The 14598-nt window shown below is 46.8% G+C and overlaps 1 protein-coding gene across 4 annotated transcripts in view; it reads right to left on the bottom strand.

The window, feature by feature from the left end:
* The window catches only part of DIAPH3 (diaphanous related formin 3), a 509860-nt gene that overhangs the window by 364419 nt on the left and 130843 nt on the right, over positions 1-14598 (bottom strand). For all 4 annotated transcript variants that reach the window (XM_045012145.1, XM_045012154.1, XM_045012162.1 and 1 more), the window contains 3 exons: positions 8104-8222; positions 7927-7991; positions 6653-6757 (listed from right to left, as the gene is read on the bottom strand). In XM_045012145.1, the coding sequence (XP_044868080.1) occupies positions 6653-6757; positions 7927-7991; positions 8104-8222 (289 nt within the window). The remainder of the gene's footprint in view (positions 1-6652; positions 6758-7926; positions 7992-8103; positions 8223-14598) is intronic.

Below are 14598 nucleotides of genomic sequence, written 5' to 3'. Positions count from 1 at the left end.
AGTTTATACTTATAAAATATGCAGCGGACACCAAGCTAGGAGAGGATGGAAGCACCTTGAAGGACGGGATTAGAATTCAAAACCAACTTGACAAATTGGAGAACTGATACCAAGTACTACACTTTTGGGAAGGAAAAATCAAACGTACAACTGCAAAATGGAGAAAAACAGGCTAGGTGGTAGTACTGCTGAAAAAGGACCGGGGATAAAAGTAGATCAAAAAGTGAATATGAGTCAACAGACATGATACAGTTGTGAAAAAAGCTAATATAATTCTAGGGAATATTAACAGGAATGTCGTAAGACATGGAAGGTAACCATCCTGATGGTCTTGGCACTGGTGAGGCCTCAGCCTGAGTATTGTGTCCAATCCTTTAGGAAAGATGTGGACAAATAGGAGCGAGTCCAGAGGAGAACAAAAAGTAATACAAGGGTTAGCAAACCTAATCTGTGAAGAAGAGGAAATAAAGAAATGCTTAATCTCGAGAAAAGATGATGTGGGGCAGGGAGGCCCCGAGACCTGGTAACCATCGTCTGAAATGTTAAAGGCTGTTATAAAAAGGACTGTGGTCAGTTCTCCATTTCTACTGAAGGTAGGACAAAAAGTAATGGTCCTAATCTGCAAAAAAAGGAGATGTAGTTTAAATATTAGGAAAAATTTTCTAACTCTAAGGGTAGTTAAGCACTGGAATAGGCTTCTAAGGGAGGCTGTACAATCCCCATCACTGGAGTTTTTAAGAGCAGGTCAAACACCGGTCAGAGATAGTCTAAGTTTACTTAGTCCTGCCCCATTGCAGGGGGCTGAACTTGATTTCTCAAGGTCCCCTCCATCTCAATATTTCTATGACTTTATGATTAAGCAAAGGATAGGAAATACTTTTAAAACAAGGAAACAATGAAATATCAGAATACAATAAATTGTACAAAACTGCTCCATTCCTTTAAAATGTTTGCCCTTCTCCAAGTTCTTTGAGAGCTCAGCTGTCCTCCTTGAGTTCCAAAAAATAATTGTTAATTCTGAAACTGCTTCACCTTGACTAGTAGGCCTAAGGTACATTTTTCAAACTCTGGCTAATAAATTAAAAGAAATAATTAAGAATATATATCAATGCTACAAAACAGCTGGGGTACAGAGAGAGTGTAGACGGTCCGCCCACGAGAGCTGGAAGGCATCAGAGAGGGAGTCCGTGCAGTACCCACATCGTGAACAAAACTGATATTTCCTGTTCTGCCTGGTGGGAAACAGGTCTATGTGGGGAAGCCCCACCTCTGGAAGATGACATTGATGACTTCCAGGTGAAGGGACCTCTCATGGAGACAGGAAAAGGCTCTGTTGAGCTGATCCGCTAGTATGTTTCGGGCTTTCGGGAGATGCATCGCCTTGAGGTGAATGGGGTAATTCACGCAGAAGTCCCACAGCCCCAGGGCCTCCTGGCACAAAGCCAAAGATCTAGCCCTTCCCTGCTTGTTGACGTAAAACATGGACGCAGTGTTGTCTGTCAAAACCTGCACCACTTCGCTTGAGAGCTGAGGAAGTAACACTTGGTCAGGGAGCTCAGGGCACTACACTTCCCTTTATATGTAGGGAGACTTCTTCATGGGACCAGAGGCCCTGGGTCCTGAGATTGCTGAGGTGAGCTGTTTACACTAGATCCGACACATCCAAGACCAAGCCTATCAATGGTTATGGGGCAGTAAAGGGTACCCCTTCCATTACCGAACCTGCGTCTTTCCACCAGATCAAGGAAGCAAGGACCAGAAGCTGGACTGAGTACTGAGTGTAAGTGGTGTTTCCTTGGGGAGTAGACTGACGCCAGCCACATCTGGAGGGGTCTGAGAGAAAGCCTTGCATACTGTACCATGTAAGTTCACACCACTATGTGTCCCAATAGTTTGAGGCAGACCCAAGCAGTTGTTATTGGGTGGGCGGTAACCTTGGATATCAGATCCAACATAGTCTGGAATCAGGCCTCTGGCAGGGAGATTCTGGCTTGGGTCGAGTTGAGCACTGCCCCAATGAACTCTATTCTCTGATCAGAGTTGACTTTTGCTCATTTATCAGCAGGCCCAGCACCTGGAAGGTGACCTGGACTTGTACTGATGTTGTGCCATACCTGAGCCTGTGACTGAACTTTGATCAGCCATTTGTCAAGGTAGACTTGCACACCTCAGCGACTCAGGAAGGCTGCTACTACCACCATACACTTTGTGAAGAGTTGTGGGGCTGCCAATAGGCCCAAGGGAAGAGTGGTGATAGTGGCATTGACCCACAATAAACCTAAGAAGTCTTCTTTGGCCATGGAAGATAGAGATATGAAAATAAGCATCTTTTAAGCTGAGGATGGTGTACCCACCTCCCGGGTCCAGAGGGGGAATGATAGAGGCCAGAGAGATCAAGCAGAACCTCAGTTTCTTAATATATCTGTTGAGGTTATGCGGGTCCAAAATAGACTATAGGCCCCCTTTGGCCTCCAGGATCAGGAAATACCAAGAGTAAAACTCCTTCCCCATCAAGCCTTGAGGAACGTCCTCTATGGCCTCCACACGTAGGAAGGATTGCACCTCCTGGGTGAGGAGTTGCTTGTAAGAAAGGTCCCTGAAGAGGAAGGAGGGGGATGGATACAAACTAAAGGGACCCAATGGTCCAATGTTATATATAACCACACTGGGATGAAGGGTCACAGGCAGCCCAACAACAAAAGATGGGCCAGATCCAGAACTGAGACTGGTATAATGCCCAAGGGCACACCTTCAAAAGACCTGGTGGTCCCCGCCGGGACATGTGTGAGAGCCCGACTGAGAGGTTAATGTGGCCAGGAGGGATTGGCAACACTTGTAACCTTTTCCCTTTCTTTTGTAGTGCTCCTGTCTGGGAGATGCTGCATATCTGGAAGGCTGCTCGTGTCTGAAGTGCTTTCTGGCTGGTGGTGGTATGCAAAGTCTTAAGTGCTGCAGAGTGGCCTTCAAATCCTTGAGACCATAAAGTTTCAAGTCCATCTACTCCAAAAACAGGAAGGAGCCTTCTAAAGGGAAGATCCTGGATAGACTGTTGATCTTCATGAAGAAGGTCTGCGGACTGGAGCCACAAACAGCACCTTATGATGACCGCCAATGCCATAGTCCTGGCAGCTGAGTCCGTCGCATGCAGACCTACCTGGAGGGAGGTTCTGACCACACTTTTGGCCTTCTCCAAGATGGCCGCAAACTCCTGCCTCAACTCCTGTGGGAGGGAGCCCTTAAATTTGGACAATGAGTCCCATACATTAAAATCGTACCTCCCCAGCAAAGCCTGCTGGTTGGAGATACTAACTGGAGACTGCCCATTGACTAAACTTTTGGCCCAAAAAGGTCTAAAAGTCTTTTAGTATCTTTTTTCTTGGGGGTAGCACTCAACTGCCCCTTCCTGTCGTGCTCATTTGCTACTAACACTACCAGGAACCCCAGGAAGGGGTGCGAATAAAGGTACTTGAACCTGCTTGCCAGTACATAGTATTTCTTCTCTGCTCTCTTTAGGTGGGGGAGGGGAGAGAAGACGGGGTTTCCACAGCATTTTCACTGGTAACATCACTACTTCATTGATAGGCAAAGCCACTCTACAGGGCGCAGCTGCCATTAGTTATGTTGATCAGACTGTGTGTAGATTCCTTAAGCGCCTCAATCTCCAGACCCAGGTTTACAGTGACTCTGTTCAGGAAATCCTGGTTGCCCTGAAATCATCCTAAGGGAGCAGGTTACTGGATCCTGCCACCACCTCATCTGGGGATGAAGAAGAAGAGGTTTGTAGTGGAGGGACAGTACTCTTCTCTTCCTCTGCCACCACCATGTCCATTGGGACCACATCCTGGAAAGTGGCACCAGGGTCTGTATCAGAATCAGGGTACGGTACGTCTAACTGAAGCCACTGAGTATATGTGTGGTGGGAAGGGGAGGTGGGTCGGTACTGGGAGAAACCCCCAAGGGTTCCAATATAGCCATTGCATCAGCCAATGGCCAAGTGACAGCCAGATGGCTGGTACCAAAGTCTGGTGGAGTGTAGGCTGGGTACTGGTATTAAGGTTTTGGTGAGGTGAAGATTCCCCTTCGGACTCTGAAGAGGATTCTTCTTTGGCGCCCATGATGGAGCAGTACCCACTTCTGCCACTATGCAGTGCTGGGGGTCCAAGGACAGGCACAGGTCAGTGACTGCTGTGCTAGGATCATGAAAGGCTTGCCTTTAGATCAGGGGTGGGCAAACTTTTTGGGGCGAGGGCCACATCTGGGTGAGGAAATTGTATGCAGGGCCGGGGCAGGGCGGGTGGAGTGCGGGATGTGGAGGAAGGGGCTCAGGACAAGGGATTGGGGCAGAGAAGGGGTGCAGAGTGTAAGAGGGGGCTCAGGGAAGGGGGTTGGGGTACAGGAGGGGTGCGGAGTGCAGGATGGGGCTCAGGGCAGGGAGTTGGGGTGCACGGGGTGTAGGGTGCAGCAGGGAGCTCAGGGCAGGTGGTTGGAATGCACAGGAGTGCAGAAAGGGGCTCAGGGCAGGGAGCTGGGTGCAGGAGGGGTGTGAGGTATAGGCAGAGGGCTTAGGGCAGGAAGTTGGGGAGCGGGGGGCAGGAGGGCTTTGAGCTCCAGCCCGGTGCCACTTACCTAAAGTGGCTCCGGGGTGGCAGTGGCGCACACCAGGGCCAGGGCAGGCTCCCTGCATGCCTGCCCTGTCCCCACGCCACTCCAGGAAGTGCTGCGGCCCCTGGGTGGGGGGGGGCAGAGGGCTCTGCGTGCGCACATGGAGCCCTTTGCCTCCCGGCCCGGGGGCTGCTTCTGAGAGCAGCGCCGGGCCCGCAGCACCACCAGGGGTAATCCCGTGGGCCGGATCCAAAGCCCTGAAGGGCCGGATCCGGCCCGCGGGCCATAGTTTGCCCATCCCTGCTTTAGATAGTGTTGAGGTGATCAGTACCAGGAAGGAGCTCAGCACTTCCTGCTCTCCTCTGTCACCAGCCATCTTGGTTGCTGGGGGTATTTGTGGGGTCAGCGGAATTGGGAGGGACAGCAAGTCCTCTGTTGCTGGAACACCTCCAGTGTTGAAGGAGGAGGCTGATGCCTGGCATCACAGCTGCTTCCGGGAGTCAGCAGTGGGTCCCAAACTGGACTCGGCGCTCTACATGGAATCGGCAGCACCATCAATGGCTCAGGGGAAAATGTGTGGCCGAGAACAGGTCTGACTGAGCTGTCCATTCCCGACTGAGCTGTCCATTCCCCACTGGTCCCTTTTCTGCAGCGGAGAGCACCCTCTCACAGTGCACTCTGATTCTTATGCTTCTTCCTTAGCACCACAAACAGGGAACGGTGACAGGAAGAGCTTGGTGCCGGGGGAGCGCTCCACACAAATGTCGAAGTGCTCAGCACCAATTCAGAATGGCTCAGTTCCAAGACTGGTCTGAGGGCTGCCTCCATGATAATGGCCTTCAGCTGAAAGTCTCTCTCTTCTAGTGCATGGTCTGAAGTCCCTGCACATCTGGCACTTATCTTTAACATGAGATTCCCCCAGACACTTTAGACATATAGGGTGCAAGTCACAAGCGGCACACGGCTTGAAGCCTGGGAACAGGCGCATGCCCAGCCCATGGTGCAAAAAGTCCCAAGACACCAGGGACAACTATTTACACTACTATATATGCTAACTCTAAGAACTATATATACTAACTACAATAACTATACTAAGAATGAACAGAGTAAAGTCCAAAACACCGAGAAAGAAGCCCTGCCGCAGCAAAAAGGATCGTGTCAGGAACCATCCTAGGAGGTAAGAAGCAAGGGAGAAGGTGCAGGCCCAGTGGTACCCCTTATACCAGCCAATGTGTGCACGACTCCAGAGGGTGCTCCGGCAACAGTGCACACAGCGCGCGCACACCTACCATGGAATGTACACAAGCAAGCACTCAAAGAAATATATTTCACTGTCTTCCTACGTGTACATGTTACCCAAGGAGCTGTGCGTCTAGTCAATGTTTAGATTCTATTTCTCCTACTCCTGGCTATAAAACACTGAGAAATCCTTTGGTTATATGGTTTTACTCTCTAAATGTTAAATGTGCAGCAGTTGTATGTAAGTTATCTCCTTTAAAATCTGGATTTACTCTCTTTTTTGTCATCTTTTAAAATCTGTTTACTTTTGGAAATTGAAAAATTATTAGAAAGTGTTCTCATTCAGCTCGAGGTTATCTTTCACTGCAGGCTACCCATTGCTGAAGGTTGAGCAAAATAAATTGCATGAGGAATAATTTCCTGTGGTGGGATAAAGATCAGTGATGAATGCCAAATCTACGAGTAGAAGATTTCTTACCCTTTGTGGTTAATTATTCAGGAAATGTGACAAGAAAAGTAAAACCCAAATGAAATATAAGGAACTAGTTTAATTAGCAGAAGCCTAGGCACAAAACAGGGATCAACTGGGAGTTCACGCAACTAATTAATGTTATACTACAATTCTTTTTAATAAAGATTTGTGGCACACAAACAAAAGAAATGGATAGTAAACTATGTTCTGAAAATAGGTTCTTTTTTTCTTTTCTAAAACCGCACACATTCTATTAAGGACTGAAAAGTATTAAATGAAGTATGCTTGTTTCTAGCAACATTATGGTATAGAATAATGTTATTTAATATTGTCCTTTACCTGGGATTTAAAAGCCTGTAATTCTGCTTCTAGCGCATTGATTTTTTCTTCTTTTTTCTGCAGTAGGGACTGGATCTCCTGATGGACTATAAATTCTTTTTCAAACTGAAAGGGAAAAAAACAACATGAGACCATACTAAATATTATCAACACTGCTATGTTGCTTCAGAAAATTCTAATATTTCCTTAATCTTTCAACACAAAATCAATAGCTTTCTTAACAATTAACTCTTGAATATTTTAATCCTCAAGTGAAAAACCATAGCAATTACTAGTGCCAAGAAGAGAGGGAACACTTAGCAAATTTCATCCAAACATATCAATCAGTTTACTACAGTATCATGTGTGTTTAATGTATGAAATGTGATGCATTAACCCAACAGATTATAGTAAAGTTTTGATGTCCAGGCATCAAACTAATATTTTACTTAGATCAGGGGTAGGCAACCTGCAGCACGCGAGGTGATTTTCAGTGGCACTCACACTGCCTGGATCCTGGCCACTGGTCTGGGGGGCTCTGCATTTTAATTTTAAATGAAGCTTCTTAAACATTTTAAAAACCTTATTTACTTTACAACAATAGTTTAGTTATATATTATAGACTTATAGAAAGAGACTTTCTAAAAACGTTAAAATGTATTACTGGCACGCAAAACCTTAAATTAGAGTGACTAAATGAAGACTCGGCACACCACTTCTGAAAGGTTGCCAACTTCTGACTTAGACTATACAAGTATTTGATTAAAAGGACTTTTCTACAAGGTAAAAACTGTCTTCAAAGATCCGTTTGGGAATACCATCATACCAAAACTTAGAGTTGTTTATGGAGATACACTATTCAAGAATGTGGTGTAAATAGAGAAGTCTGACTTAAATCTGAGAGTTATGATGTATTCTGTATTGATTATAAAATGTGTCAATTTTTATTCTCAATCTCTCAGTTTATTCTACGGGGTAAAAAGTTTATAACATACAACTCTAGTCATATATAAAAGACTTCAATTTCTCACTATCTAAAGCTAAGGTTTGCTGTTTACAATTTAAAATAAAAATCTACCAAGTATTTGTAAATAGGGTCAGAATGTAACTAACTTTGCACTAGATCCCTGCCTTCTACTGCATATGACACACATACAACACATTTTTTCACTAATTAATAAACATGGTTACTGAAAGATAAAAATATATTGTGAATTGTCACATTTGCAGTAACCAAATTTATATAGTGATCAAGTAAACCATACTTCTGATTAGATAACTTCAAAATTACTTACTTTCCTGGAAAGTTCTGAAGCTCTCTCTTCAAATTCTTCTATTTTTGCTTTATCTACACAAACATCTAAAACCAAAGTTATAAGGTTCTTAATTTTATACATCATTTAAACTCTCTGCTTTTTAAAAACACACAAACACATTTCTACAAAATAATCATTTCTAAAAACTGCTCTCACCTATTAAATGACTGAAATTTACATCTAACTTTTTACGGTAGGTGAAATCTGGGTCTGTTCCACTTCGATGCAATACTATCTGGGACACACATTCTTCAATTAATTTGAAATACTGGGGTCTAAGGAAGGAAACAGAAGGAAGACATTTTACAATGTGTTTACTTGTCAGTACATACTTATATTAGTGTCATAAATCAAAGGTATTTCAGAATGAATACATTAGTGGCCAAAGCATTTAGAATGACTTAGTTTCATAGAAGTATAGTTTTCAATCCCAACAAATTAACAGCATTTCACCATTCAAGGACAAATACAGCTAAGCCAGTGGATCTCAAACTTTTTAATGCAGCACAGATCAAATCCAACACAAATATGATGCCATTTAAATAACGTAATATCTCTGACACCTACAGCAACTGGATATGTTCCTCACATATTTTCAATTAAGTAGTTTTAACCTTAAATGCAACTGATTTTTTTCCTTTAAAACCACCCACCCTTGTTTTGCTCTTCGTTTTCTCTCCCTCCACCCATAAGTTCTGTACTTCTTTCCCCCAACTCTCCTATCACCTAGCCCTCCTCTATCCTTGCATATATTTTCTAGCCTACTAGCCCCTCTCTTCTTCACATGCACTCTGCAGCTTTTTTTTTCTCCTCCTACATGTGCTCTTCTACTGCCTGGTCCCTCTACTTGCCTACTATGAATCACAGAGCTGAGGGGTGTAAATGTTGGCAGACAGTGGAACTTGTGCAGAAAATAGTTTTCCTCTTGGTAGAGTCTGACCAGCAGCCTAGAAGACACCTTCTCTTTGTGGCAATGCCATGGATCTCAATACTCTACCTCTCACCTTATTATGGCTAAGCAGATAACCCCATGTAACGAAAAAAGCAGCTACAGCTTATTTAAAGCTGTTGTACATTTCAAAATTTCTTATCAAATTAAAGTTTTGTTCTTAAATATCAGGATGGGGTATTCTCTAGTCAAATCTAGTATTCTTGAAGTGAGTGCAGGCTAGAAATACTGCAATAGAATGGTTACTCACCTGTTCTGTAACTGTTGTTCTTTGAGATGTGCTGCACATATCCATTCAATGTTAGGGATGTACGTGCCCAGTGTACTAAAGCCAAAGCTTTTCCTATAGTGGTACCCAAAGGGGCAGTGCATGCACCCTGAGCCTGCTTGTATTTCCAGCTGAGGGTATAAAGGGCAGAGCCACCCCAACCCCACGTGAACTACACACTTCTGGACCAGGTGATGGCCACCAGGACACTTTGTCAGAGAGAAGTAAACATGCGTATGCAGTCAGCACCTCAAAGGGTGGACCTATCAGAGATGATTAAATTAAAAATCATGTCCCAAGTGCTATAGGGTCTATGACTAGTAAGAAGAGTATCTATAACTATCAGAAACCTAATCATGGGATTCAAAACCATTAGGAAGCAGAGACTACAAACAAGTGAACTCTCAGGGAACTAACTGACAGACCCTGTTTTTTTCAGCAAGAGCAAATGCTCCAAGATGTCTTGCGGCTGGTGTAGACAGCACTGCAGTCTGGACTATGGCAATATGATTTGTAGAGTGCTCTAAAATGTTACGCTTGAACTGCCCCAAATACACCCTGTTTCAAAGTTAGAAGTTCAGAGACTTTTGCCTTAGCAGTATCCATAGGGTAGGCTGTGGTGCCCTCTGGAGAGCCGCACTCATGCATCAGTATATCAGGCATCGCCAGCCCTATGCCCTCTCAGTTCCCTCTTGCAGGCAACTCCCACAGGGGCATGAAGGCAGATAATGGATTGGACATGAGCAACACATCTCAAAGAAAAACAGTTATGAAAGTTGGGTAACCATTTTTCCCTCATGTCAATTCCATTCTAGATGGCTCACAAGCAGTATCCCTGGAGATGGGCTCGGAGTTCACAGATGTGTGGTTTATACTACTACTCTACCGAAACCAGCGTCGTCTTGGGCTTGCTGGGTAAGCGCATAGCGAGACGTGAATAGAAGACCAGGCGGCGGCCCTACAGATACCTGGAATTAGCACCTGGGCCAGGAAGGTCGCTACCGAAGCTTGTGCTCTAGTTGAGTGGGCGGTTACAATCACCAGTGGAGGCACCTTTCTCATATCATAGCAAAATCAGATGCAGGCGATGATCCAAGAGGAAATTCTCTGAGTGGACACAAGACAACATTTCATCCTATCCGCCACCACAACAAACAACTGTGTCAACCTACAAAAGGGCTTAGTCCTCTCCATGTTGAAGGCTAGCACTCAGGTGACACTCCCTGGATGTCAGGAATGTTCCTCCTCAGACTTATGAAGCTTTGGGAAGAAGACTGGCAAAAATAAGTTCGCAATTTTACATAAGCCAGGAACCACCTTAGGCAGAAAAACCGGATGCGGCCGCAGCTGGACTGTGTCCTTGAAAAACACTGTATAGGACGGCTCACAGTTAAGTGCCCTAATCTCTGAGACTCTTCAGGCAGAAGTTATCGCTACCAGGAATGACACCTTCCAGGAGAGCAGAAGAAGGGAACAGGATACCAAGGGCTTGAAGGGAGCTCTCATGACCCACCCAAGCACCAGGTTCAGGTCCCACAGAGGGACAGGGTCCCAGACCGGGGGGTAGAGTCATTCCAGACCTTTCAAGAACCGGACTGTCATGTTATGAGTGAAGACCGGACTGCCCTGGAACAGAGGGTGAAGCGCTGATATGGCTGCCAAATGGTCCTTAACTGACAAAAGGGACAAGTCCTGGAGCTTGAGATGCATAAGGTAATCCAGGATTGACTGCAGCGAAGACTGCTCACGCCTAACTCCTTAGACCAAAATCCAGCACATGAATCATTGCCATTTGGCCAAATAGATTGTTCTAGTGAAGGACTTTCTACTACCCAGTAGGACCTTCTGAATGTGGGCCAAGCACTCCCGCTCTTCAGCAGCTAACCATGCAGCAACCAAACTGTTAGGGGCAGCGCTGCTAGATACGGGTGCAGGAGCCTGCCATGATTCTGGGACAAGAAATATGGCCAGAGGAGAAGGTGCATCCAGGTCATCACCAACAGGTCCATCAGCGTGTCAAACCAGTGTTGGCAAGGCCAAGCCGGGGCTATCAGGATCTCATTGGCCTTGTCCTGCTTGATCTTCATGAGCACTCTGTGAAGCAATGGCACTGGTGGAAAAGTGTATATCAGAGCCTCCAACCACAGAAGTAAGGTGATGTCTAACAAGGAGCCCCTGTCAATGCCCCAAAATGAGCAGAATAGGTGACATTTTGTCCATATGGGGAGATTCCCACTTTTGGAAAATCCTGCTGACCACCTCAAGGAGGAGTGAACATTTGTGTCAAGATGAGAAGGCTCTGCTGATGAGATCTGCTAATACATTCCTGGTTCTGGGAAGATGCACTGCCACAAGATCATTGGCATGCTGCACACAAAAATCCCAGAGCCAGAGGGCTTCCTGGCAGACACGATGACCTGGCTCCGCCTTGCTTGTTGATATAAAACATTGTGGCAATGTTGTCCATGAGGACTTGAACCACTTTGCCTTGTAGGTAGAACCAAAATGACTGACAGGCCAAGCAAACCACCCTGAGCTGTCTGACATTTATGTGAAGGGAGCAATCAACCCCCAACCAGCGGCCTTGTGTACTGCGCTTACCCATGTGGACTCCCCAGCCCAGGTCTGAGACATCAGAAACCAGAGTTAGCAACAGGGGAGAGGGCCGCGAAGGCAACTCCTTGCACCACCAACCCAGAGTTCAACCACCACTCCAGACACAACAGAATGTAATCTGGCACCCTAACTACCCAATCTAGATTGTGTCAGTTGGGGATGTAGACTGACATCAACCACACCTGTAGCAGCCGGAGGTGCAGCAAAGCATGATGGACCACCTAAGGCCATCAGCCACATGGCCTAGCAACATTAGGCAAGTGCGGGCAGTGGTGAACAGGTGGCCCCTTATATGGGAGATCACTTCTGACATGGCTTGGAAACAGGCCTCCCAAAGGAAAGCTCTTGTGAGGAGTCGGGGACTACTCCAATCAACTCTATTCCTTGCACTGGTATGAGGCTTGATTTCTTTTCATTTATGAACAGGCCCAGGTCGCAACAGATGGAACACACCAGATCGAGACTGTTCTGCCTGCCTTTGATGAGCCAATCATTGAGATTAGGATAGACTTGACCTCCCGATGCATCAGGTAAGTGACTACCGGGACCATGCATTTTGTAAGTACCCACAGGGACAAGAAGAGGCTAAAGAGAAGTGCCGTTAAATGGAAATGGAATTGGCCCGCCATAAAACAGAGGAACCATCTGTGTCGTTGGAAGACTGAGATGCAAAAATAAGCATCTTTCGAGTCGAGGGCGGCGTACCAGTCTCCCGGATCCAGGAAGGAAATGATTGAGTCCAGTAAAACCAGGATCTAGATAGAGAATGATGAAGGACAGTGAAACCATGCACAACTTCAACTTCTTGAGGTACTTTTTGAGTTGCCGTAATTCCAGAATGGGTCTCAGGCCCCCTTTTGCTTTTGGGATCTGGAAATAGTGGGAGTAGAAACCTTTCCCTATTAGTTTCTGAGGGACCTCCTTCACCGCCCCCCGGCTGTAGGAGGTTGTCTACTTTCAAGGTAACCCGCAACCAGGCTGAATGATACGGATGGAGATTGTTGAAGAAAAGACGGGCCAGATCCAAGGAGTTAACTGGGGTGTATGCGCAAAACGCACACTTCTGGGCCCCATGGTGTTTCGCTGGGCCAGGTTGTGCAGGTGAATGGGAAGAGGAAGGACACTGGCGACTAAAACTAGTGTTCCTTCTGTGTGCAGACCACTGCCGAGGCTGCCAAGGCCTTGGCGGCAGGAGTGGCCAGAATTTTTTCCTCGCCGATTGAGGTTTATGCAACCCCACTGAGCAGAGGGTGGCCTGAGTATCCTTCAGACTGTGCAGCCTCACATCCATTTGCTCCGCAGAGTCTCACCCCATCAAACAGGAGATCTTGTATCAAGGACTGCATGTCCTGGGACAGGCCTGTGGTCTGAAACTAGTAAATGCACCTCATCACCACTTCCGAAGCGACCACCCTGGCCACCAAACCAGCTGTATCCCAGGCCATCTGGAGAACACAGAGCCACTGCTGTACCCTCCTCAACAAGGGCCCTGAATTCTTGGGCCACCTCCTGCGGCATGGAGTCCTTAAACTTATGGAGAGAGTCCCACAGGTTAGTTATATCTCCCCCAACAGAGTCTGGTGGTTCACGACTCTGAATAGGAGACTGGTCACGGAATAAAATATTCCTTCCAAAAATGGTCTAGTCTCTTGGCTTCCTTATTTTTGGGGCTGGAACTAGAATGCCCTTGCTTATCTTTCTCATTGGCCACTGAAACAACCAATAACCTTGGAGACAGGTGAGCATATAAGTATTCAAAACCCTTGGCAGGGATAAAATACTTCTCAGTCCTCTTGGAAGTGGGTAGGATTGAGGACGGGGTTTGCCAAAGGGCTTTGGAAATCTTTAGAACCTCCTTGTGCACCAGGAGGGTGACATATGCGGGGGTGGATGCAGAGAACACATTAAATAAAATTGTCTGATTGCTCAGCGATCTTTTCTGCCCATAGGCCTATGTTAGTGGCCACCCTTCAGAGCAGGGCTTGGTGCTTCTTAAAGTTGTCTGGTGGAATAGTGTGAAAGGGCCCTGCCACAGCCTCAACTGGAGGGGATGAGGACGACGGAACCACCTGGGGAGGGCCCAGGGCATCATCCCCCATGGGGGAAGGGGTTCTCAGGCTGGGCACCTGGAGCTCCACCTCAGCTTCTGCTTGTGCCTCGTGCACCAAGCCCAGTGCCATCGGTGCCGCTTGATGCTTGTCCGAAGGTTGTCCGATGATTGGTGTAACGGGGGCATTGGAATAACTGACATGCCCCACGCATTCCAGTAAGGCCATTGCGTTGGCCACTGGTCCTGCAGCCAGGATGGCATCACTGAGGTGGACACAGCCTCAGGAGAGGAGCCCAGTCACATTGGTGTTAGCTTGGCAAGGAGCTAAACTCCCTCTCTGTACCAGAGAAATCCTCCTCCAGTGACGATGGTGGAGTCGTCAACACCTGAGTCTGGCGGCTAACCTTTGCCGGGGTGAACAGTGTCTTGAGTAGGCAGACTGGTGCCGTGTTGGGGAGCATCTAGGCGACAGTGATAGTTGGCGTGAGGATGATCAGTGCCAACCATACGGTGACCAACACTTCCCTCTGGGAGAGTCTTGACGAGACAGCGGAGACCAGGAGCATGGTGCTGGCAATCTGTGCCTGTGAACTGGTGACCTAGGCTGATGTGGAGACCAGAGACATGGTGCCAAAGAGCTCTGCCTTGGCTCTGGAGACTGGTGGCATTCACTCACCTTCTGGGAGACTTTCATGGCGGGCTTGCCCCATAGGAAGCCTTTGCCGGGTCATTGCCGCATGCAGTGCCAGCTGTGCTGGAAGAGTCCTT

Source organism: Mauremys mutica, chromosome 1 (genome assembly GCF_020497125.1).
Source record: "Mauremys mutica isolate MM-2020 ecotype Southern chromosome 1, ASM2049712v1, whole genome shotgun sequence".
Classification (NCBI taxonomy): domain Eukaryota; kingdom Metazoa; phylum Chordata; order Testudines; family Geoemydidae; genus Mauremys; species Mauremys mutica.
This window is presented reverse-complemented; position numbering and strand designations above follow the sequence as displayed.